Consider the following 24,166-nt stretch of genomic DNA (forward strand, 5'->3'; position numbering starts at 1 on the left):
TATTGAAAAATTTTAGTGAAATAATTATAGGTTCACATGTAGTTGTATGAAATAACACAAGAATATCTTTTGTACACCCTGCCCAGTTTCCTTCAACAGTGACATTTCATAAAACACTAGTAAAATATCACAACCGTGGTACTGACGTTGGTACAACCCACAGATCTTACTGAGATTTTTCCAGTTTCTCTTGTTGTCATTTGCGTGTGTGTGTATGAAGTTCAGTACAGTTTATTGTGTGTGTGGGTTGGTGTCTCCACCTTCACGGGTAAGATGCTGGACAGCTCCAAAGCCACAAGGGTTCCTTGTGTTGCCCTTCTATAACTACTCCCACCTTCTCCCCGCCTCTGTCCCTTCACGCATCCCTAACCCCTGGCAACCACTAATCTGTTTCCATTTCTAAAATTTTGTTATTTCAAAGTGCTAGTTAAATTAAATCTTGTAATATGTAGCCTTTGAGGATTAGCTTTTTTTTCTAGCATAATTTCCTGAAGATTCATCCAAGTTGTTCTGTGTATCAGTAGTATGTTTCCTTTTATTGCAGAGTAGTGTTCAACAAGGTGAATGGACCACAGTTTGTTAAACCATTCACATATCAGAAGGACAGCTGGGCTGATTCCAGTTTTTGGCAATTATCAAGAAAGCTTCTGTTCTAATAATTTATATTCCTTTAAAAATTTATGTATGTACACAAGATCATGTCATCTGTGATTAATGACAGTTCTGTTTTATCTTTTGCAAACCTTATCATCTCTTTTTCTTGCTTTACCGCATTGACTGGGACTTGCAGTACAGTGTTGAACTGAAGTGGTGGGCATCTGTGTTTTATTTACTACCTCTGAGGAAAGACTTCCAGTGTTTTACAATGAAGTATGGTGTTTGTTGTCGAGTTTTTATAGATTTTTTTAAATCAAAGAGTAAGAAAATTTTCTTTATTCCTAGTTGTTTTAGTTTACGACAGGAGTGATTGTTGAAATGTGTCAGATGTTTTTACCGTATCTATTGAGTTCATCATAAGGTTTGCCTTCTCCATTCTGTTAATAGGTAAATTCCACTGATTGGTTTTCTTATGTTAAATCAACCTCGACTTCCTGTAATACAGCCAACTTGGTTCTGATGTATTATGCATTCTTTCATATTGCTTTTTTTTTTTTTAAGAATTTTTCTATCTGTGGTCATCAGTGAGATTGGCTTATAATTTCCCTTTCTTATAATGCCCTTGTTAGGCTTTTGGAATCAAAGTTTTATGTCCTTATACCATGACATGGGGCTTACTCTCTCACCTTACATGCCCTGGAAGAGTCTGGTATATAAGACTGGGGTGATCTTCCTTTGAACGTTTGGTACCCGTCTTCAGTAAGGCCGTTCATTAGAACCTGGAGCTTTCTGTATGGGGAGGCTTTTAATTATAAATTTTGTTTCTTTTGATACTTCAGAATTCTTTTCTTCTTGTCAGTTTACGTAAGTGTGTTTTTCAAGGGAATTTTTCATGTTTCTAAGTGTACATAAGCTGGCGTACACTTGTTCCTGGTGACCTCCCGCTGGGGTCATGCATCTGTAGGTGTGCAGGGTGTCCGAGGGCCTGCTCTGCTGTGCTTTCAGTCGTCCTCTCCAGGCGCCCCGTTGCTCCTTCCGCACGTCTCTCTCCTCCAGCTTCCTCTTCTTCCCCAGCACTTCTCAGCATGAGGGTGGCCGAGATTCCTTAGCTGGGTGGCCCTTCTCAGGGCCGTTGTCCCTGGTGCAGCCTGAGTGTGCCTCAGCACAGCGGCCTGGACACACAGGCACTTCCTCTCTGGGCCAAGCTGAGCTGACCTTGCAGACAAGTGGCCAAGGGGGCCGCTGCCCCAGCTCCTCCGCTCCACCTGCGCCCAGCCCACCGCACCCCCGTGGCTTTGTGCTCAGTCATCCACGTCTTGTTGGCCCTGGTCACCAGCTGGCCATCCACCTGACCACCTCTGCCTCTTCTTTTCCAGAACCTCAGTCCTTTCCCTTCAGCTGCCTGTCAGCTCTCTGGGTTTGTGTCCCGTGTCCGATGGCTGCCACCCCCGGCTCGGCTCTGTCTGCGCTGGTGGCTTCTGCTGGAAGCACTTGAGCTGCTGCATGTGGAGTGGTCGCTGCGCACAGCGGCTTGCGCTCTGACCCTGCTCTTGCGTGCCTGCGCCTGGCCTCCTGCCGACTCCTCTAGCCGGGGGTCCTCTCATGCCCTGCGCCCCCGGCCCCCGGGACTCACCTGTGTCCGGGCCTCTGCCTGTCCTTGCAGGGCTTTCTTACAACGTTTTCTAGGTCTTCCCATTATTTCTCTCAGTACTGTTGAAAATAAATCTTTCCCATGGCAGTCCTTGGGGGTAGTAGCCTCTCCTGGTGGTCAGGGTCTCCCCACTCATTTCTCAGGGGGCGTCTGATTTCAGGTGATTGTGTTCTTGAAGAAGAAGGACAAGTTCATCAGCCTGGTGTTGAAGCATATCGGCACCTCTGCCCTCATGGACCTGCTGCTGCGTCTGGTCAGCTGCGTGGAGCCTGCCGGGCTCCGACAGGAGGTCCTGCACGTGAGTGTGTGGCCCTCCCGTGTGTGTGCCGTGCAGGTTCTCTGAGAGTGGGGGTCGGTGCCTGGCACAAGGAGGCCGGAGCCGGGTGAGGGTCCCTCTGGGCAGGTCACTGGGGCTTCTTGTCAAGGTTTGTATCCGAGGTCTGGCGTCCGCACCTTGCCTCTTGTCCTGCCCGGTCCACTCATGAGCCAAGAGCAGCAACGGCTTCCTCGCTTCCACCCTGCGGTGCGCGCCTGGGAGGGAACACTAGCCCATGAGGGTTACACTCAGAGAAGCTGCAGAGGCCAGAGTTGGCCTGTTGTTTGTCCTGGAGCGTGTGCCTGTCTGTCCTGACAGTAGTCGCCTCCTGAGGGCTTTCCCCGAGAGAGAGAGGATTCTCAGCCCAGAGGAGCCCAGGAAGTCAGTGTTGGACAACCTCTTCACGTTGTTTGGCAGGTTTTGTTTGTAATGCGATGTAAGATAGGTAAACTGTTGGGCCTTCTTGCCAGTTTTCTGGCTCCTGGAATCAGGTGACAGTTGTCATCGAGGTGGCAGGTGTCACTCTTAGGTTCGTAGCTCACTTCTCTGTGGACCAGCCTCTGCTATAATTAACCCTCGTAGCAGATGTGCTGCAAAGCAGCATGGACGTCAGCGTTGTTGGAGTCGGTGGGAAGCCTACGCTGACCCACGCCGAGCAGGTTGGGGCAGACCAGCCCATTCTCAGGCGAGGAAGTGTGTCTGTGCGGCCCAGGTCAGCCCCTGGACAGCATGGAGCCCTGCAGCCTTCACGGTGCTCCTCCTGGTCTGGGAAGGGCCCGGAGGCCGCAGGGGTGCGGCTGGGCCTCTGTGTCGCGCTGGGTTGTGCGCTGAGAGAGCCCCATCAGCGCGCGGGAGGCTCCGGGCTCCCCTCGTGCTGTCTTGGGAGAGGTCCTGAAAACAGCTGGTGCATGCATGTGTAAGAGTCTGAACCGTCAGGACACGTGGACAGTGACTCCCTCCTTTGTAATCTTTGAGTCACTCTAGAATTCAGTCACTGCTGGTTCTTCCCGGATCTGGGTGGACGCACAGGCTGGAGCAGGAGTCTCTGTCCCCAGAACTTGGTGGTGGATTTCTGCTGCATTGAAGGGCTTCCTTTCCGGTCAGTCAGATGTGAGCAGAGTCACCGACAGGCCCTCTTCCCTTCCAGTGGCTCAGTGAGGAGCAGGTCATCCAGAGGCTCGTGGAGCTGGTCCACCCGAGTCAGGACGAAGACGTGAGTGGGGGCTGACGGGGGCGGCGTGCCCTGCATTGCTGTCCTCAGATGAGGACCAGTGAGACACCACTCTTCCTTTAGTTGAGCACTGACTTCTAGACTTTTATTTTTACTAAAAAGTAATGCATGCATATTATAAAAAACAGTTCAGACGGAATTGTGTTAGTTTTCTGTGGCTGAGTCACAGATTACCCCACAGCTGAGTTGCCTGTAGCAGTAAGCTTTTTATGTTAGTTTTTATGGCTCAGGGATCGGGCCCTCTGCCCAGGCTTTCACAAGACTGGTCACCCTGGCTGCCCGGGAAGGGCCTGCCCCCAGGGTCACAGTCACCGGGCAGGACTGCGTCCCATGAGGGCTGCTGGCTAAGGCCGGCCTCAGCTCCACACCCTGGGGCCTCGGCTTCTCACGGAGCAAGCGCCCCTCTCACTGGCTGCGTTCTGCTCCCGTGAGTGGCTGGTTCCAGCCTGTACTCACCCGCAAGGAGGCAGCTCCGGAGGAGACCCCCTGTGGCAGAAGCGTGCAGGGTGGCTGCGGTGTCACTGTGGAGAGTGTGAGGTATGTCCCGATAGGCCTGTCTCCACAGGTGCCAAAACTGAACACGCCTGCTCTCCTCCGCACTTTTGAGAACGGGGTGCTGACTCCTGTCTGAGCCTTTGCTGCTGTCAGTCCCGCCGGCCCACAGGGCTGGCCAGGTGGCTGGGGGTCTGTGCTCCGGGTGGGGAGGAGGGTGCGCTGCAAGCTGACTAGTTCCTTCCCAGCCTGGAGGCCAATTTGGATGCTTTCATTGTTCCCTAAAATAGTCACCAGCACTTCCTTCAGCCCGGTGTCCCGTGGGGCTGCTTCCTGCTTAGTTGCCCCTGCAAGGAGACAGGGGCTGAGTTTCTCCCTAAGTCATATTCATCTGCCCCACAGAATAACCCCCACATTGATGGCAAATGCTTGGAATAAGAGATTCTAAGTTTTCATGGGGTTAATGCTTCCCTAGAAAAATCTTCTGTTTTCTCTGTAACAACTCTCGTGTCATTAGCTCACAGGACTCATTCTGGATATTAGAGCTACTTGTCAGTTTAAAGACAACCTCAGTAACGTGGGCACACACGTAGTGTAGCTCAGAAATGGGTCTGAGGGACAGAGCAGTATCTGGCATATTTGACCATTGAGGCCCCCTTTGAACTCTGGGGGACAGAGCAGTGGCTAAAACGTGTGGCCAGATCTGCACCCTGACAGTGAAAGGCTGACCAGGCGTCTCTGAAATGAAGCAGCCTGGAGCGAGTCCAGCATCTCAGGGGACTGAGCCATGGGAATCGCTCTGACTGTGCAGCCTTGGCTGTGTGGACGCTTGTCCGTGGCCCTGAGGGGAGCTGTGTGTCTCCCTGTCTTTTCAGAGGCAGTCCAATGCTTCCCAGACGCTCTGTGACATCATCAGGCTGGGCAGAGAGCAGGGCAGCCAGCTGCACGAGGCTCCAGAGCCAGACCCCCTCCTCACAGCACTGGAGTCGTGAGTGGTGGGCGCGTGCTGGCGGGCCTGGGGTGGGGCGGCCTCCAAGCCCGCTCCAGGCTCCCACAGGCACTGCCGCCTTCGCTGGTTGTTTGTAATGAGCTGGCTGTGAAGGGCTTGTCCTCATCCAGTCACCTGGATGGGCCCCTTCTCACAGGAGGGGTCTCCGGGGGCCTCCTAGCAGGTGCGGAGAGTGCAGGCCAGCCAGGGCAGGGGCGTCCTGAGAGCCTGGGTGCCTGGGCCGAGCCCTGAGCAGAACCCCTCTGGGGTGCAAGGCGTTGCCCCGCCATGGGTAGGCCCTGCCCTTTCCAACCTGGTCTGTGCGTCTGCACCAGGAGGTGGTGACCCCATGTGTCCGACAGGCAGGACTGCGTGGAGCAGCTGCTGAAGAACATGTTCGATGGAGACCACACTGAGCTCTGCCTTGTCAGCGGGACGCAGGTGCTGCTCGCCTTGCTGGAGACCCGGCGGGCCGGGTGAGTCTCCCGAGAGGGAGTATGCCACCCGGAGCAGGGGTGACACTTCAGGGACCTGGGGCCCAGAGGGGCGGTCCATCTGGGCACGCCGTGTCTTCTGATCACTTCCTGATTTTTCAAGTGACCACACAGATAGACTCTCCTTGTTGGAAAGGTGAACTTCACGGCTGTGGCCCTGTTCCCTTTGACCTTCATGGTCAACCTGGTTCCCACCTCAGCCCAAAGGCACTGCTGTCGCCAGTTTGGAAAGCGTTTGGACTTGTCTGTGGAGCACACACGGTCAGCTGGCTTCCCCAAGGACTGTCCCAATGAGTCAGCGCCCACAGCACCCTTGTAGGCTGTGCGTGTGTCGTATGGAGGGTGTGTGGCGTGTGCGCTGTCTGCTCTGTTCGCTGTGCTGTGTCACCACCCAGCACGCTCCCCGGGCGGTTGCAGTCCCCGTGTCCGTGTCTGGGGGGAACTTCACTGTGGCCCCCAGTGCTCACAGCCTGCACTTTTTTTAAAAGAAAGGAAAAAAAAAAACGACGGGAAATTGAGTCAGTCTCAGTGGTGACATTATTAGCAGTCTCTCTCTCTCTCTGGTGCCCAATTCATATTTATTAGTTTATTACCTAAAAATGGACTTCTGAGGTTAGTGTCATTTCCCCATCAGACGCCAGGATACTGCTTTTCATCTCCACGAGCCCAGGGCGCCTGGCCCCTCCCCAGGGCCCTGCCCAGCCTGGGACAGCATGAAAATGAGGAAACAGAGAGGAGCCAGCTGATTTTCTTTGCTTTTTAAAAATCTTTTTATGTATTTAAACATATTTTTCTACAGTGATTGTGTATTACTTTTATATTTGGCGAAGTGTTTCAATAAAAATCTCAGAAAAATTAGCTGGATAAAGCCATGGGGACAATGTGGGCTGGTTCTGTCTCTGTCACTGAGGAGTGGGGAGGCAGGAAGCGGAACCAGTTCCAGTGAATGTGACGTCCATAGCTGCTGGGCTGGCCCCCGGGCATGGCCCCCGTACGATCAGGGGCCTCCCTGGAGACGTGAGTGGACACATTTGTGGGCGTCCCCGTGTCTCCACCTGCCTTCTCGTCCACAGGACCGAGGGCTTGGTGGACGCTTGCTCTCAGGGACTGGACAGGCCGTGCACCGTCAGCAGCGGCGTCCTGCATGGCATTGAGCCGCGGCTGAAGGACTTCCACCAGCTTCTGCTCAGCCCGCCAAAGGTAGGTGACTTTGAGCAGAGGCTGGGGCTGTGGAGACGATGTGGGCTGGGTCACTTGTAAGCGGAGGACTCCACACATCATCCAGCCAGGGTGGGTGCACTCAGACGCTGCTGTCCCCAGACCCCAACTGAGAACCATAGACAGGTGCCAGAGGCATGTTTCAGACCCCATGTGCCGTGTCCATCTCGTCTTAGGTGAGGCCTGGGACTTGGACGTTTTGCTGCCCCCCAGATGGCTCCTGCATTCTGAAATGGGGAGTTGTCTGAGGACCCGAGTTCATTGTAGGCCTGGCCTGTGAGCTGGGGACACCTAGCCTAGGTTCAGGGATCCTGGGAGAGACCCTTTGTTCAGCTGGGCAGCTCTGGGCAGTGAGTGGTGATGTTGAGGATAACTCACTCCTCCACCACCTCAGTCCCTCTGAGCAGCCTAGGGTGCCCGCCCCTCTCAGCTGGTGGCCCCTTCCCTCCCCTCTAGTGCTTCTCCTTGGTATGCACCACGGTCTGCCGTGCTGTTTATCATGTTTACCAGCTTGCTTCTGGTCTGCCCCCCACTGGAAAGGAAGCTTCATGAAGGCAGGGATTCTGGAACATTCTGTTAATGAAAAGGTGGACGCGCTGAGTTGCATGTGCGGTTCCCCCCGTCCTACAGGCCAGCTTTGTCATCAGTCTCCTCTGAGTGTGTCAGCTCAGTATCTTGAGACTGTGTCCCCGAGAGCGCTGCCCCATGTTGGTTGCATCTTGTATGCCGAGGCCACCTCCCTTGGGCTGGCCACCTGAGACCAGGGTGCCCTGGACTCCCGGGAGCAGAGGTCCAGCCTTGGTCACTCTTTTGTGAGCCCCGAGGGGAGCGGTGGGGTTTTTAACCCTGCTGCCCCTCATTTCCTCCTGCAGGCAGCGCTGCCTTGAGGACCCCCTCCAGCTGGGCCACGTCATGCAGCTGCAGCCCTGGCCCTTTGACACTTGGCACCTGAGCTAAGAGAAGCCCACGGTGGTCACAAGGCTCCAACTGGGCGGGGCTTCTGTGTTTGCAGAAAAAAGCGATCCTGACCACCATCGGCGTGCTGGAGGAGCCCCTGGGCAGCGCCCGTCTGCACAGCGCCCGCCTCGTGGCTGCACTGCTGCACACGAACACGCCCAGCATCAACCAGGAGCTCTGCCGGCTCAACACCATGGGCTTACTGCTGGTGAGCGGCACCGCTGCCCCCGTGCCTGCCCGTGCATCCTGCGTGGGCTGCAGCGGGGTGGGGGGCAGGCAGCTGGACCTCAGCCCCTGGGCAAGGGGCTGCCTAAAAGGGGACCCTGGTTTGGTCCTGGACCGGGCACAATCCCTGCAGAGAGACTGTCTCCTGCCCCCAAGGCTTGACGTGAGAGCCCAGGGCTGATTCCCCCGTTTGAGGGGATGGAGCCCATCTCCTTTCTGATTCCTGCCTTGAGAGAGAACTCTGTAGCTCTTCAGCACAGAACAGCCCAGGAGAGCAGCTCCTCAAGCGCACAGCACGGCAACGCCGGCGGGCTGCCCCCGCGGGGCCTCGCCTGAAGTGTCCTCAGTGCAGATCCATCCTCAGGGTTCTCCTCGGCCTTGCCCTTGGGTCTCTGCTCCCAGGAAGCTGAAATCACTTTACATTTAAATCTCAGTCCCTGAAGGAGCCAGCCTTGGAGCTGGGCCTTAGGTGCTGATGCCGCGGGAGCCCTCCCAGCACTGGGGAGGCGGCGGGGCTCAGCTCTTGACTGCAGAACCACGTGTGGGTCAGAGGGCCATCATAAGACTCCATTTCCCGTCCTCTCCGCAAAGAAAGTTTTCTCTCTCCCACTCCCCCTTTTCACTCTTATTTTACTGTGGCAAAATATGCGCAGCGTAAAGGTTAACGTTTTAATAACCTTGAAGCGAGCAGTTCAGCGGCGTTAAGTGCGTTCGTTGTTGTGCAGCCACCGCCACGATCCATTTCCGGGACTTTCTCGTCTTCCCAAGCTCTTTTAAACACACTTCCCATGCCCCGCCCCCGGCCCCCGGCCCCCGGCCTTCTGTTTTCCGTCTCTGAATTTGACTCCTCCGAGTACCTGTGTTGGTGGGCTCATACAGTGTGTATTCTCTTTTGTCTGGCTTATTTCGCTGAGCGTCATATCCTCCAGGTTCATCGGTGGCGTAGCGCCCGCTGTACTTCCCTTCCTTTTGAGGCTGAATGGGATTTCGCTGTGTGGATATAGTACACTGTGTTTATCCATTCATGCGTTGATGGACACTCCGGTTGCTTCTGCATTTTGGCTGTTTTCACTAATGCGTCTATAAACATGGATGCGCAAACGTGTGCTAGAGCCCCGGCTTTCACTTGTTCTGAGTATATACCTAGAGGTGAGATTGATGGGTCAGGTAGTAGTTCTGTGTTCAACTCTTTGAGGTGCCCACAAACTGTTGTCCATGGTTGGTACCCTGTTTCACATTCTTACCAGCAGTCTATGAGGGTTCCAGCTTTTCCACTTTCCTCCAACTACAGTTTCCATTTTTTTTTGATAATACCATCTTAATGGGTGTGAGGTGGTATCTCATTGTGTCTTGACTTGTGTTTGCCTGATGATTAGTGATGTTGAGCACCTTTTCCTGGGCTTTGTACATCGTCTTTGGAGAACTGTCTGTTCCAGTCCTTTGCCCTTTTTGAATTGGGTGTGTTTAATTTTGGTTGTTGAATTGAAGGAATTCTTTATATATTCTAGATGTTAAACTCTTAGATATTTGATGTGCAAACATTTCCTTCCATTCTGTGAGTTATCTTTTTATTGTCTTCATAGTGTTCTTTGATACACAAAAGTTTTAAATTTTGATAAAGTCCAAGTTATCTATTTTTTTCTTTTATTGCTTGTACATTTGATTCCATACCCAAGAAATCATTGCCAAATCCACTGTTATGAAGCTTTCCTGTTTTCTTCTATGAGTTTTATAGTTTTACGTCTACCAAGTCTTTGATCCATTTTGGGTTCATATATAAATGTAGTGTAAGGTAAGGGTCCAGCTTCATTCTTTTGCATGTGGATGTCCAAGTTTTCACAGCACAATTTGTCTTCTTTTGTTTTTTATATAAGTTTCACGTGTACATTCTATTTCTACTTCTGTATACCCTACAGTCAACTACTGGAAATTTAGTTTACGTCCATCACCATGCGGCTGATCTCCTTTACCCGTTTCATCCTCCCCCCACCACCCCACCACCCCTTACCACTGGTCGTCACTACTCTGTTCTCTGTATCTGCGTATTTGTTTTTGTTTGGTTTCTTTATTTAGTTTGTTTTATATTCCACATATGAACGAAATCATACAATATTTGTCTTTCTGACTTATTTCACTTAGCATAACACCCCCAAGGTCTATCCATGTTGTTGCAAATGGCAAGATTTCATTCTTTTTTATGGCTGAGTAATATTCCATTGTGTGTATATACCACATCAGCTTTATCCAGTCATCTGTTGATGGGCACTTAGGTTGTTTCCACGTCTTGTTTATTGTAGATAATGCTGCAGTGAACATGGGGTTGGGGCATATATCTTTTCAAGTTAGTATTTTCGTGCTCTTTGGAGAAGTACTCAGGAGTAGAATTGTTGGATCACGTGGTAGTACTATTCTTAATTTTTTGAGGAACCTCCATTCTGTCCTTCACAGTGGCTGCACCAATTTACATTCCCACCAACAGTGTAGCAGGGTTCCCTTTTCTCTACCTCCTCACCAACATTTATTATTTCTTTCAGCACCGTTTGTTGAAAGGACTTTCTTTTCCCATTGAGTGGTCTTGGCATCCTTGTTGAAAATAAATGGACCATATGTGTGAGGATCTATTTCTGGACTCTGTTCAGTTCTGTTGGTCTGTATGTGTGTCCTTATTGCTAGTACCACGGTCTTTTGATTACTATAGCTTTCTTTGTTGGAAGTTTCACAATTGGGAAGTGTGAGTCCTCCAACTTTGTTCTTTTTCAGAATTGTTTTGGCTTTTGGGATCCCTTAACATTCCAAATGAATTTTAGGATGAGGTTTTCTGTTTCTACAAAAAAAAAAAAAAAAGAGGCGTTGGAATTTTGATAGAGATTATATTAACTCTTGTAGGTCCTTTTGAGTAATATTGTCATCTTAACAAAATGAAGTCTTCTAGTTCATGAACACAGATGTCTTTCCATTTATTTAGGTTTTCTTTAATTTCTTTCAGCAATATTTTATAGTTTTCAGTGTATAAGTGTTTATAAGTCTTTCATTTTTTAGGTTTAATTTATTCCTAAGTATTTTATTCTTCTGGATGGTCTGCAAACGGAATTTTTTTCTTGTTTTTTGGATTGTTTATTGTTACTGTGTAGAAATGCCACTGTTCTTTTTTGTTTTGTTTTGGGGGGAGGCAATTAGGTTTATTTACTTATCTTTTTAATGAGGTACTAGGGATTGAACCCAGGACCTTGTGCATGCTAAGCATGTGCTCTGCCACTGAGCTGCTCTGCCCTCCACCTGCAACTGATTCTTGTGTGTTGATTTTGTATCCTGGGACTTTGCTGAAATTATTTATTAGCTCTGACAGTTTATGTGGAATCTGTAGAATTTTCTGCATATAAGACATTGTCATCTGTGAAAAGAGATAATTTTACTTCTGCCTTTTATTTCTTTTTATTGCTTGATTGCTCTGGCTGGAACTTGCAGTGCAGTGTTGGCGGGCAGTGGCGAAAGGGGCGTCCGTGCCTTCTTCCTGATCTCACCTTCGAGTGTGGTGTTTGCTGTGGGCTTGTCACAGATGCCCTTTGTCATGTTGGGGAAGTTTCCTTTGCTCCTAATTTATTAAGTGTTTTTATCAAGAAAATTTGTTGAATTTTGCTGAATGCTAAATGCTTTTTCACAATCAGTTGAGATGATTTTGTGGGTTTTGTTCTTCACTTTTTTAATGTGGTATATTACATTGATTGATTTTCGTATGTCAGTCCATCGTTGCACTCCGGGAATATAAATCCCGCTTGGTCATGGTGTATAATCCTTTTCATATGCTGCTGAATTTGGTTTGTTATTTTTTTAAGTTATTTGAGGGGGGTAATTAGTTTTATCTGTTTGTTTAATGGAGGTACTAGGGATTGAACCCAGGACCTCTTGCACACTAGGTACACCCTCTACCACTAAGCTATACCCTTCCCCACCTCCTCCCCACCCTGGCTTCTTAGTATCTTGTGGAGGATTTTTACATTAGTGTTTGTGAAGGGATATTGGTCTGTAGTTTTCTGCTCTTGTGATGTCTGCGGTATCAGGGCCATACTGGCCTCATGGAACGAATTAGGTGTGAGGTGCTCCCTCCTCTCTCAAGTTTTTGGGAGAGTTTGAGAAGGACTGATGTTATTAATTCTTCTTCAAATGTTTGGCAGAATTCACCAGTGAAGCCCTGTAGTCTGGGCTTGTCTTTGTCGGGAGGTGGGTCTTACTTTGTGTTGAAGAGAAGGCAGCGTGGCAAAGGCCCCTCCCAGGTCACCCGAGGTCACACAGACAGAGACAGTGAAGCTGAGATTGCGCCTGTCTTTCTGTGGAGGAGGAGGACTGCGTGGAGCTGAGGGCCTCCTTCCGTCAGCAGCCCCCAGCTTCCTGGTGTGCAAGGAGGGCTCACGCGCGTACACTGCACCCACCCTGTCTCCCCTGCACACCCCTTCCCCTTCCACATGGGCAGCAGATGGTCTGGGTGTGAGGTGGCTATGTCACCACTCCCAGCTGGCGTCGCACTGCCGTCTTCACAGGCGGGTGTGTGTGGTGGGGTGCGGCTCCCCACTCAGCCTGCTCTGCGACTTCAGCCTGGAGCTTGGGTTTGGGCCCCTCTGGGAAGTGTCTCGACGCGCACCTCCTGATTTCACGACTCCACTGGATAGAGTCCCAGGGGCTGGAGAATTTCACACTCCCAGGAGCTTGTGGGTCAAAGATAGTCATAAAGGAAGAATGATTAAAGTACTGTGTAGCAACATGTGTCGATGGTGGATTTTACAGGGGAATGCGCAGCCTTAAAAAGACACGCTGGGAAAGGAGAGGCTGAGGGCTCATGGGTTAAGCTTCCAATTTAAGGACAAAAGCATAAACCCACAGGAAGTGGTCAGATAAGAGCAAAGATGAGACAGAAACAAAGCCCCCGGCTGGATGGAGGTGGAAGGCATGTGGCTCTTTGCAGAAGTTTCTAAGGGCACCGGGTCTGGATGGTCAGGAGATAGTGGAAACGGTGCTCCCGCTTCAGGAGACCAGCCTGAGGGCTTCCCTCCGCCCCCAGGACCTGTTCTTTAAGTACACCTGGAATAACTTCTTGCACCTCCAAGTGGAACTGTGCATAGCTGCGATCCTGTCCCACGCTGCCTGGAAGGACAGGGCCGAGGCCAGTGGACCTGAGGGCAGGCTGGAGCCTCCACCCCTCAGCGGGGACCCAGAGACCCCCCAGCCTGCTGCCAGCTGCCCCGAGAACACGATGGTGACCCATGTAAGTCCAGCTAGTGTCCGTGCATCCTGTGCGTCACCGTGTGCTGAGTCCCCCCAGACCGTGTGGCGGTACCGTTGATGTGGGCCGTTGTGGCCAGCACGGCCCTGGCCCTTGTGTGTTTTCTCCTCTGACCCTCATGTGACTTGGGGGTGCTGCTCCCCTTTCTCACCGAGACCAGAAGTCACAAGGAAAGTTCCATGTCTGCCCAGGCCCCCAGAGCTAGTGGAGCAGAGGGCCGGGGGTGGGGGTGAGCAGCCCCACCGTCAGGAAGGTGCTCAGGAGACAGCACGAACGTGTCGCTTCTCACGGGAAGACTTTCTGGGACTGTGAACCTCATGGATCCTCTGCGTGACACTCCTTTTTCCTCCTGGGCACGTCCTTTCGCCTGAGCGCACTCTGGACGCTCACCCTGGGGCCGCCTGCACGCCGCCGTGTGCTCATGGGCCTTCCCCAGGGCTGTGGGCAAGAGCACACCTGCGCCCTTGGGGACTGTGTCCCCAGTGGGGAGGGAGCAGGTACGTGGGAGGGTGGAGCACGTGGCACAGACCATCCCCCAGCTGGAGAGCCCCTGTGAACAGAGGAGGTCGTGGGGGTTGGCCCTGCCCCTCACCGGGCTGGCTTTGAGGCTCAGACAAGAGGGCTTGGAGGGGGTCCTGAAGGGCTGCTCCTGCCTGCCTTGGCCCGTGTTGCTGGGCATCTACGGGCCTGAGCTGGTTGATGGCCTACGGGGTGAATAGCCGGGGTGGGCGGTTTCAGTGCTGAGAGCCACATGGCGGAGGGAGGGGGCAGGGGCCATTCAGGCCAGGGAGGGATCCCCACCCAGATGATGAGGCCACAGGTGTGTGAGTGGTGGGGGGGGGTGCGATTTGGATCCCAGAACAAACATCCCAGGTGCCTGGAGCCACCTGTGTGAGGGCCTGGGAGCAAGTGAGCACAGGGCCCTGGCCTTCCTGCTGGGCAGAGGAGGTGGGAGAGCTGCCAGAGCAGGGTGGGAAGCTAGGGGAGGCTGGAGGAGGCCGAAGAGGGACTGTCCTGTTTCGACCCTGGTCTTGACGGGGAAGGCCCTTAGCAGTGCCTGCCGGGTGTCTGGTGGGGACGGCAGGGCTGGGCTGTCGTGCTGTCACTGCCCACGGGGGACTTGGGGCTGGTGTGTCTCATTGCTGCCTGCTAAGCCCACTTGGCCCAGGGGCAGTGGAAGGGGGTGTGCACCCCTGCTGGCCTGACTGGTGTTGCCTGTCTCCCAGCTGTTCCAGAAGTGTTGTCTGGTCCAGAGGATCCTGGAGGCCTGGGAAGCCAACGACCACACACAGTGAGAACCCCTGGGGCTTGGGTGGGGCTCTGGGGCTCTGAGGAAGGTTTGTTTGCATGGAAGGGTCCTGCTGCTCATGGCCTCCTGCCCCAGCCCCTGGCTCCCTGAGCCCCTCCCCCTCTCCTCTACTGTCCTTTGGCAGAGACCCCATCCTATGTCCCAGTGTGTCCCGAATCTCCTCATCTCCCCATCCCAGCCTCCGGCCACTTCTCTCACTGAACTCCCGAGTCCTTGAAAGAGTGCTCTAGGCCACTTCTGCTTTCTTCCTGCCCCACTGGCCTTCTGATGCCTGGGCAGCTAGGGTTGTTCTGAAACTAGCAGGTGGTGTCACCCCTGCTTGAAAGTCTCAAATGCCTAGATCCCAGGTGTGCCGCAGGGTCCAGGGTTGGCAGCCCCAGCCCACTGTGTTCCCGCTCTGCCTGGCCAAGGGCTGCTCTTGGGGGCTCCCAACCTCACCTACCTCCCCACACGTCCCACAGTCACTGAGCCACAACGAGCAGGGTGGGGCCACCCGGCCTCCCCCTCGGCCCTGGTCTGTGCGATACCCAAGGGGCTGGTGCCGAGCCTGCTCGTGTACGTGTTGCATGTTGGTGCACGCGTGTGTGGCAGTGTCAGGGAAGAGGTCCGTGAGCCACGGTAGACTGTGGGCAGGCTTATGAGCCTGGACGCCTCCAGGCCTCAGCCCTGGCCAGCTGCTCCCAGGTCTCCCCCTCATCCCAGCTTTACCTGTGGACCAGGTCGTCGCGGTCCCTCCTCCCTGCCTCTGCCAGGCTGGCCACCTACTCAGGACCGCCTTCGCTCCCTCTTCTGGGTGTGGCCAGGCTCTCGGGAGGGAGGTGGGAAACAAGCCCCGTGAGTGCTGGGGTTCAGGGGCGGCCGCTCTGAATGTGTCAGAATCTGGCGTCTTTCCTGACGTGCTGGGGAGTTTAAGACTTGCTCTTCTGTTGGGTCATGTGTGGGACGAGTGAGAAGTTGAGGGCAGAGCCATGTGTTCATGGCCACATGGGACACAGGTGGACAGAGGGCAGGATGTGTGCTTCTGCCGGCTGCTGGGTCCCGCGTTGCTCTCAGTCCTCACCAGGAACTGGGACACTCAGGGTCAGCACTCGCAGCACTGACAGGCCCGCTGGCCTGGGCTCAGCCCCGGCCACGCCCGTTCTCTGGTCCATCCATGCAGGGGTGGGAGCGGCGCCTGCCCGTTTGCACTTCTCAGTAGTGAGATTAGAGTGACATTGGCATCTAGTAGGCGCTCTCCAAAAATAAGTGTCCCGGAGGCCAGGCCGTGGTGCGGAAGCTGGTTGGAAGGTGGTCCTGGGCGAGGCCTGCCCTGAAGTGCGGTTGTCCCTCAGGGCAGCAGGCGGCATGAGGCGTGGGAACATGGGCCACCTCACCCGGATTGCCAACGCAGTGGTACAGAACCTGGAGCGGGGCCCCATGCAGACCCCTGTCAGCGAGGTCATCCAAGGTGAGTGCCTCTGGGTGGCAGGAGCCCTGTTCCAGATGTTGCTGCCAGAGGCTGTCCTGCCCCTGCCTCCTGCTCTCTGCCCTCCGGCCCCTCAGCTGGCAGTGACTGCACTGGAACCGAGACAAGAGGGCTCCCCTTCCCGCCTGGGCTCTCCTGTCGGGTGAGCCTGGCGCCTGGGCGTCAGTTCTGAGGGGCAGATGTCTGGAGCCCCTGCCACAGTCATGGCTCTGGTTCCCCTGCATCCCGCACCACCTGCGTCTGCCCGCACGCCTGCTGCTGCCCCAGCGTCCAGCTCTTCTCTGCACTCGGGGCTTGGCCTGGGTGCAGGGCCTTTGTCTTTAAGAGCAGCCGAGGGGCCTAGACAGAGGCAGCCTGTCCTGGCCAGGCCTCCTCTGCCCCCCAGACTTCCTCTCATCACGACCCGCCAGTCCCCCTCCCCCCCAGATCTGGGGGCTGCCACCTGTACCCCTTCCTAGCCCTCACATATCCTGGGCACATGGTCTGCAGCCCCCAGGCATCTGGCTTCCTGGGCTGAGCCGGGGAGGGCTCCAGGGGGTCTCAGTTCAGACAGATGGTGGGCAGCTTAGAGGGGCCTCGCTGGGGAGGACGCCTGGCCAGCCTGTACAGGGTGTGCTGGGTGCCAAGAGGGACAGATAATCGGGGCAACCAGGAGGGCCTGAGGGTGACATACAGTGGGCCCCAAGGGCATGGCGGGTGGTCACACTAGCTTCACAGCCATGATGGTTTGCCCCCGGTCCCATGTGGGGGGCCTGAGGACAGGGCTGCCCAGGGTGAGATGGATGCCAGAAAGTGCGCAAAGGATTGAGCAGGCCCATGGTGGGTGTGAGCGACGGGCTCAGCGTGCCTTCTAGGGGAGGCGTGGGAGGTGCTGGGTCTGTCCCCGTCCTGGGGCTGAGGTGGGCGTGGCCGCAGCAGCTCTTTTCCCCCGTGGCCCCTGGGGCAGCTGTCAGGCTGTGGGGCCAGGATGAGCTGCCGCTTCCGTCCCAGGGCTTAGCTGGCTGCCTTTTCTGCAGGGCTCCCTGAAGACTGCCGTGGGCGGTGGGAGAGCTTCGTGGAGGAGACACTGACGGAGGCCAACCGCAGGAACGCGGTGGACCTGGTGAGCAGCCTGGGTGGCGCTGACCGGTGCTGCGGCCTCAGGCCCTGGGCCTGTCAAGGGTGCGGCCCCTGCAGCCCTCTGAGCAGGGCAGTATCAGCCTTTTGGTTCTTCCCTGGCCTGTGCTCCTGGGGCTCCGGTGTGCCCTGCACAGGGAGGGCAGGTCGGCTGCGGCCCTGGGTCCACCCGTCTGGCTGTTGCAGGTCAGCACCCACCACCTTCACCCCTCCAGCGAGGATGAGGACATGGAGGGCGTTTTCCCCAGCGAGCTGTCCCTTCAGCAGGTGCGTGTGGCCAGGCCCTGCGCCCCTGCAGCCAGGCCCCCACCGCCATACTCTGGGCAGCGCTTAGGCCTTGAGGGTGTCCCGCTCCCTGGAGTGTCACCAGACGGCCTCAGCAGGACAAGGGAGAGGCGAGCACTGATCCCCGCACCCCTGGCCCAGCTTGTGCAGGAATTGGGGAGTTAGGGCCCCTAAAGCCGTTTTACACTGGTGAGACCTCGGGACGTGGTGGGTGAACTGAAACTTACGAGTTAGGATGAGGCCACCTGCGAGCATGCGCCCTGGGGGTCAGGGTTTGGGGGAAGCTGCTACAGCATCAGTGGCTCCCTCCCCAGGCGTTCTCTGAGTACCAGGTCCAGCAGATGACGGCCACCTTTGTGGACCAGTTTGGCTTCAGTGACGAGGAGTTTGCCGAGCAGGACGACAGCGTCAAGTGAGCCCAGCAGCACGCGCCCGCCTCCCTCACGCCGGGGCCACACTTGAACCTCCGCTGCCGCCCACTCCCCCGTCTTCAGTCCCTGCAGGACGGAGCTGCCCTCGGCTCAGTGTGACCAGCTCCCAGCCCTGTGGCTCGGCCGTCCCTGGCCTTAGAGGCCATCACACCATTTCCTTGGCTAGAAGCCAAGTGTGACCCCACTGCGCGGAGCTGCCAGGGGAGGCTGGGCTGAGTTCAGCCCCCGAGACACCCTCGGGGGAGGCAGGCTGTTGCCATGCAGACCGGGAACCCAGAGTGGCCGGGTGGAAGTTACCCCCAGGCTGCTCCATCCAGAGGTGGGAAGAGAGCCTGAGAGCCTGAGGAGGGGAGCCCTCCCCCGACCCCCACCTGCACACACTCACCTGGGCTTGGCCCAGAGCCCTGGCCTCCTCTGCCTTTGCCTCCCTCGGATCTGTCTCCCCTCCCTCCTGGTGCACAAGGGATGGGGACGAGCCCCCGTGGGGTGACGCGTGTCCCTGTTTGCCCAGTGCCCCGTTTGACAGGATTGCAGATATAAGCTTCAGTGTGGACGCTGACGAGGACAGCGTGAGTCCATGGTGCTCCTTGGGGGTGGACAGGGTGTGCGGGCCGAGGGCCTCGGGGCCATGTGCGCTCTCCTGCAGCCTGGTGCAGCTCTGTTCGAGGCCTGCTGCAGCGACCACATTCAGCCCTTTGACGAAGAGGACGACCTCTGGGAGGATGAGGAGCCGCACCATGCCGCCCGTGTGACCAGAGCCAGGTGGGCCCTGGGGCCACGCGAGCACCAGCCCTGCCTGGCCACACGTCCCGGGCGTGCGGGCAGTGCTGCTTTGGGGCCCTGCTGTGCTGACCACGCGTCTCCTCGCAGGTTTGGGGGCCCTCGTGCTTCAGAGAGCTGCTCAAAGGATGGCCTGGAGCGTGGAGTCCAAGTCGGGGAAGGGAGCCTGGGAGCAGATGGGGATGCCGTGCGGGCGGGCACCTCTTGGGCCGTTGCCCCGACGGAGGGTCCGTGTGCTGAGGGTGGCTCGAAAGGTAGATGGTGGGGCCGTGGGTGCGGGCTGAGCAGAGGAGACATGGGTGGGGACACAGGAACTGAGGATTTGGTGCCCTGGCCTGTGTGTGGCAGCAGCTGCTGTGGGCCTGACACCCTCTGGCCCCACTGCACATGGTTTCCAACAAGCTCCTGTGCCCCTGACCCTGGTGACATGGGGTTGGTGGGAAATACTTTGGCTCAGCCCTTGGTGGCCCCCTGCTCTGTCACATCACACATCGAGGCTGGTGTCCTTTAGTCTCATTGGGGAAGGTGCCCCCATCCACAGTGGGTCACGTCTGGGCTGCAGGGCTCCGAGGGTGGGTGGGGCCCACTGCTGGTCAAGGGGCCTAGACCAGTGCGTCTCCTCAACAGGAGCCACGTGGCCAGTGTTTGATGAGCCAGTGAACTCGGTGGCCTCGGTCCCAGGAGTGGCGGTGGACGTGGGTTCCAGCGTGTGGGCGGTCAGTGCCCCCAGCACCTCAGCTCCAGAGGAGAAAGGCTGGGCCAAGTTCACTGACTTCCAGCCTTTCTGCTGGTGAGGCAGGGTGGCTGGGAGGCAGCCCTGGCTGTGTGGGGGCCAGGTCTCCCTGACGTGGTCTCAGTGTCAGCCTCGTCTACAGCGCTGAGTCGGGGCCCAGATGCAGTTCTCCGGTGGACATGGGTCCTAGCGATGCCCAGGGTAGCCTGAACCAGGGCCCAGAGAGAACACGTGAGTAGAGTGGCCCCACGGGCAGGGGAGTGGCAGGAGGTGGCCAAGGCCCTGGGTCACTGTGTCTCCCTGGTGATACTGAGGTTTGCATCACATCTGGGGACTGGACTGCCCCTCAGAGCTCAGGTCTGACTGACTAGCCAAAACCTGTCTGTGTTGCCAGGCCCCCGGGTTGGCAGTGAGGGCCTTCCCGACCAGGCCAGTCTCCCCAGGCCTTGCTGCCATCCAGGTGTGGGTCGTAGGCGTGCACCGTGCTGCTTCGGGCCAGTACCGAGCCCCTGGCCCTGAGCCCCAGTCCCCCTGTCAGACTTAGAAGCCCTCCAGGATGTCAGGGTCCCATGGGGAGGGACCAGGAGTCACAGGATGAGCGGCAGTCCTCCCTGCAGGGGAACAGTCCCTCCCTGCAGTTCCCGTGAACGCGCAGACGCACAGTGGGCGCGGTGCATGCCTGTCCCCGTGTCATAGGCTGAAGTTCTTGCATGCTCCACCCTGGCCCACACAGGCTCTTCCCTGTGGCCCCTCTGTCCTCACCACATGTTGCTGGCTTTCTGTCTTGCAGTTGGCCCGGCTGTCCCCAGTGCCTGGAACGTGTATGTCACCAGGAAGGCCCCCCTCGTAGCCTCCAGCAGCCATGAGGACGAGCAGAAGGTGGCAGGTGCCTTGGAGGCTGTCAGTGTGGGTCCTGGCCACGAGGCCCCCCAGCTGCCCGTGTCAGTCCCCAGGTGAGCAGGATGGGGTGGTTGTGGGCCCCCGGCTGCACGCGGAGGTCTGGCTGTCCCCAGCACTTCGCTGACCTGGGAGCTGGCTGGCCCTCCTGCCCTGATGGCCCGTGACCCTGTGGAGGCGGGCTCGGGGAGAGAGGGATGCACCTTCATCTATCTGGAAGCCAGGGGTGTTGTTGAGACGAGCACAGGGCCTGAACCTGTCACCCTAGGGACTGGGGGCCGGGCCACCCCACGCCATGGCCTCCTTGGAGAGAGTGGCCAGGCTTTGGGTTGACAGAGTTGCCACCTCAGGATCTGGGGCTGTTGCGCTCGTGTGGTGTATGCGTAGTCCGAGACACGTGCCACCTCAGGCAGGCACCTCGGTCACGCCCGGGGTTCTGGGCCGGTAGGAAGGGGTAAGGTCTCGGGACTTGGCTTGGGGCCCTGCAGATGCTCTGACCTGGGGCGTCCTGCACCTCAGTGCCGCACGTTCCACTCCTGTGCACAGGAAGAATTTGGAGTCCACTGCTGGACAGACAGCATCTCCTGGCTGGTGGGTGGGGTGGGGGAGCCAGGGGAGTCTGTGCTGTGGAAACGGAACTGGGCAGGAGGGCTGGTGGGGACGCGAGGGAGGTAGGGCTGCAAGGAAGAAGGTGGGGCTGGGGCTCTGTAGGCCTTGGGGGAGGGACGGGGAGCAGATGGGGGTCGGTGCTGCTCCCACAAGGTCCCCAGCCCAGTGATCCTGGGGTGTCCCTCCTGATTCGGGGGCTCCATCTGTCCTGCTGGCGGGTGTCCAGCTCTGGCTCACAGCACACTCGTTCCTGGGGCCCCAGAGCACATCTGTCCTCCTGGCCCCTGTCCTGGGCTGGTGGCCGTGGGCACTAGCCCAGAGGAGCAGAGGAGGCAGGGCCAAGCAGCTCAGTGACGGCAGGGCAGGGGCTGGGGTCAGGTCAGGTCACGTCGTGGCAGGGGGAGAGCGGGCCAGGCCGGGGGCTGAGTGGGACACCTGGGTTTGAGGTGCACACGTGGCTCTTTGGTGGGCTTGATCGCTTAAAGTTTAGAATCACTGACATTTTTAAAACCTTTTTCTTTTCCTGACCCCCGACCCTCCCCACAGTCCCCACCCACTGCCAGAGGCGGGTGATGTTGTTTCAGGGGTCTGTCTGCACAACGCCTGCAGCAGGGTCCTCGAGGCCTGGCTGGGCTTGTCTTCAGGGGCATCTCGGGCTCTGTCTCACTCTACTTGAGTCCTGACCGACTGGGCAGCAGGGCGCCCTGACTGCCCCTCCCGCCCCTGCCCTCACCAGTGCCCATGGGCCCTTGCCAGGCTTGAGGTGACATCAGGAAGCAGGCACGGGGCCCATGGAAGGGAGCTGTGGGCTGTTTCTCTTCCTGGGCTGCAGCCAAGAGTGCGAGAAGACCAGAGCCTGGTGCCAGGGCCCAGTGTCCCCAGGCTGCCCTCCCCCTGCTCTCCGCGTGGAGGGGGTGGGCGACGTTCAGGGCAGACGTAGCCTGTGAGCTGTACAGGGCAGTACCCTGGGCCCGTGGGGTCTGCAGAGTAGTGGGGGTTGCTAGGATCCCTGAGGGGGCATGTTCCAGAATGGGGTGGAGGTGGGGAAGCTGCAGGAGACCAGATTGGTTGGGGCAGCCCAGGAGGGATGTGGCTGGGAAGGAGGCTCCAGGCCTTGGACAGGACGGTGGCTCTGGCGTGTTTGGACCTCAGGGTGGCAGTGCAGCCTCTGGGCCACCTTGTAGGGTGGAGCCACACTGGGGGTGGCCCAGGTAACAGGAGCCCATCTGCCACACAGGGCTGGGTGCGCCACCAGCACACCACCAGACCCTGCCCCCCCTGCGCCTGCAGAAGTGACCTCTCCCTCGGGCGTGGCTGTCCTCCCCAGGGCTGCCGTGGCGGCCACCACAGTACTAGACGACTCTGGCCCCACCCCGGCCACCCTGGCAGCCTCTCCTGTGCTGTCCCTGGCCGTCACCACAGCCCCAGCCAGCCCAGCCCTCTCCACGGTGGCCACCCTGGGTACAGTGACAAGGGACAGGTGAGCAGGTCAGGTCAGGTCAGGCCATGGGAGGGGGGTGGGCGAGGACCCTCACCCTGAGTGACTCCCACCGCCCCCCTGCAGGCAGACAGACGTGCCGCCGCCTGCAGGAGCCGCCTCTAACGGCCCCGTGTGATGATGCTGCCGGCCTCGCATCCCAGCCAAGACGACCACCTGGTTACGCAGTTTGTCTTTTTTAATTTAATTTAATTTAATTAAAAAATAAATGCTGCATTGTTAAAGCTGGCAGTTGGAACCAGTCGGACGGCCCAGCCTGCGTTTCTCCTGCCTGACCCCAAGTGGGCCACGAGGGTCTGGCCCCACGCACAGCAATAAGGCCTCAGATGTTGTGCTCTGTCTGGGGGAGCTGGGGCTGCGACCTCAGATGCCACAAGGGCCCAGGGCTGGGCCTGGCACCACCAGCTCCAAGCCTGTTTTTACTGATTTTTTTAAACAAATGCAGAAGAGCCGCATGTTTGCACTTTTTATCTGACCACAGGAGGTCTCCGAGGCTCCGGGGAAAACGCTGGTCTGGAGCTGGGCTGGCCATACTGGGTCTTAGCTGCCCAGTGGCCCTGGGAGCTGACCTTAAGTCAGGCTGCAAAATTTGACTGCCTTAAAAAAATATGCCCCTCCACGGCCTGGCAGGGTGTCCTGGCCCTCACGCCACAGTGGGCAGTGGGGCTACCCGGCAGGAGCTGGCGGTGCAGGAGAGGGTACGGGGGGGTGGGGGGCAGAGACACCCTAGCAGTGCTGGGTGGGGTAGGGCCTGCACAGTTGGAGGGGGCAGGACTGAGCTGTCCTGGAGGGGTCTGCAGGGTTATTTTATATGTTCTGATCATCTGTTGGGGCACCCAAAACCCCCAACTCCCAATAAAAGTTGTGTTATTCTTACTGACAGACCCGTGTATTGTTAAGCTGCAGGTCCTGAAGCCCGAGCGAGGCCGGCAGCGGGGTTTTCTGGTGCCCCAGGCCCCTCCTTGAGCTAGAAGCAAACTCTGCCTGGAGGCTGAGAGTTGGGCAGGGACCCCCAGACCCGCAGGTTCCTGGACATCAGGAACCTTGGCCTTACAGCTGTCCACAGACAAAACCAGGTGCTTTCTCACAGCCTAGCCTGCTTGTGTCCAGGCCTGCTCTCACTTCCCGCCCGCACAACCAGCCCTCTCTGACTCGGGGACAGTGGCCACCACCCCAGACCACTCTGGGGTTTTCTCTCGGCCTCTGCAGTGCCTACCCCTATACCCGCTGCCTCCCGTGCCCCTGGGTGGCACTGTTGCTGGTGAGGTGCTAGACCTGGTGGGACTCCAGTGTTACTGGGACAGGGGAGTGGGCCAGGGGCTGGAGGAAGGCCAGGACCCCAGGTGAGACCCCAGGGGAGAGGAAGAGACAAGCATCTGGAGCAGAGTCCCCAGAACGGAGGCCGTCAGGTCCTGTGCCCCACCTCCCCACACATAACCCACCCCCTGCCGCATCCCTGAGCCCTCAGGCACCCTCGCCCCCAAGGACGTCTCCCACCAGGCCCCCTCCCACTCCTCCAGCCCACTGACTCATGTGACCAGGGAACAGCAAGTCTGGACCCTGTATCCTCCGGCTACCCCTACCCCGTCAGTTCTCTGG

The 24,166-nt window shown here is 57.0% G+C and overlaps 1 protein-coding gene across 13 annotated transcripts in view; it reads left to right on the forward strand.

Annotated features, from left to right (window-relative positions):
• PPP6R2 (protein phosphatase 6 regulatory subunit 2) overlaps positions 1 to 23,449 on the forward strand; it is a 68,314-nt gene extending 44,865 nt beyond the window's left edge. For 4 of the 13 annotated variants that reach the window (XM_032492614.1, XM_032492622.1, XM_032492608.1 and 1 more), the window contains 21 exons: positions 2,409 to 2,546; positions 3,712 to 3,777; positions 4,228 to 4,332; positions 5,163 to 5,275; positions 5,638 to 5,751; positions 6,843 to 6,969; positions 8,000 to 8,152; positions 13,223 to 13,426; positions 14,671 to 14,735; positions 16,085 to 16,200; positions 17,235 to 17,320; positions 17,521 to 17,601; positions 17,934 to 18,031; positions 18,562 to 18,619; positions 18,697 to 18,812; positions 18,921 to 19,084; positions 19,458 to 19,620; positions 19,706 to 19,794; positions 20,354 to 20,516; positions 22,307 to 22,549; positions 22,634 to 23,449. In XM_032492614.1, the coding sequence (XP_032348505.1) occupies positions 2,409 to 2,546; positions 3,712 to 3,777; positions 4,228 to 4,332; positions 5,163 to 5,275; positions 5,638 to 5,751; positions 6,843 to 6,969; positions 8,000 to 8,152; positions 13,223 to 13,426; positions 14,671 to 14,735; positions 16,085 to 16,200; positions 17,235 to 17,320; positions 17,521 to 17,601; positions 17,934 to 18,031; positions 18,562 to 18,619; positions 18,697 to 18,812; positions 18,921 to 19,084; positions 19,458 to 19,620; positions 19,706 to 19,794; positions 20,354 to 20,516; positions 22,307 to 22,549; positions 22,634 to 22,685 (2,514 nt within the window). In that variant the 3' untranslated portion in view covers positions 22,686 to 23,449. Of the gene's footprint in view, positions 1 to 2,408; positions 2,547 to 3,711; positions 3,778 to 4,227; positions 4,333 to 5,162; positions 5,276 to 5,637; positions 5,752 to 6,842; positions 6,970 to 7,999; positions 8,153 to 13,222; positions 13,427 to 14,670; positions 14,736 to 16,084; positions 16,201 to 17,234; positions 17,321 to 17,520; positions 17,602 to 17,933; positions 18,032 to 18,561; positions 18,620 to 18,696; positions 18,813 to 18,920; positions 19,085 to 19,457; positions 19,621 to 19,705; positions 19,795 to 20,353; positions 20,517 to 22,306; positions 22,558 to 22,633 lie in introns of all 13 variants that reach the window. The other 9 variants (XM_032492618.1, XM_032492613.1, XM_032492621.1 and 6 more) reach the window with 7 other exon arrangements.
• The last annotated feature ends 717 nt before the right edge of the window (positions 23,450 to 24,166 follow it).

Source organism: Camelus ferus, chromosome 12 (assembly GCF_009834535.1).
Source record: "Camelus ferus isolate YT-003-E chromosome 12, BCGSAC_Cfer_1.0, whole genome shotgun sequence".
In the NCBI taxonomy this organism is placed as follows: domain Eukaryota; kingdom Metazoa; phylum Chordata; class Mammalia; order Artiodactyla; family Camelidae; genus Camelus; species Camelus ferus.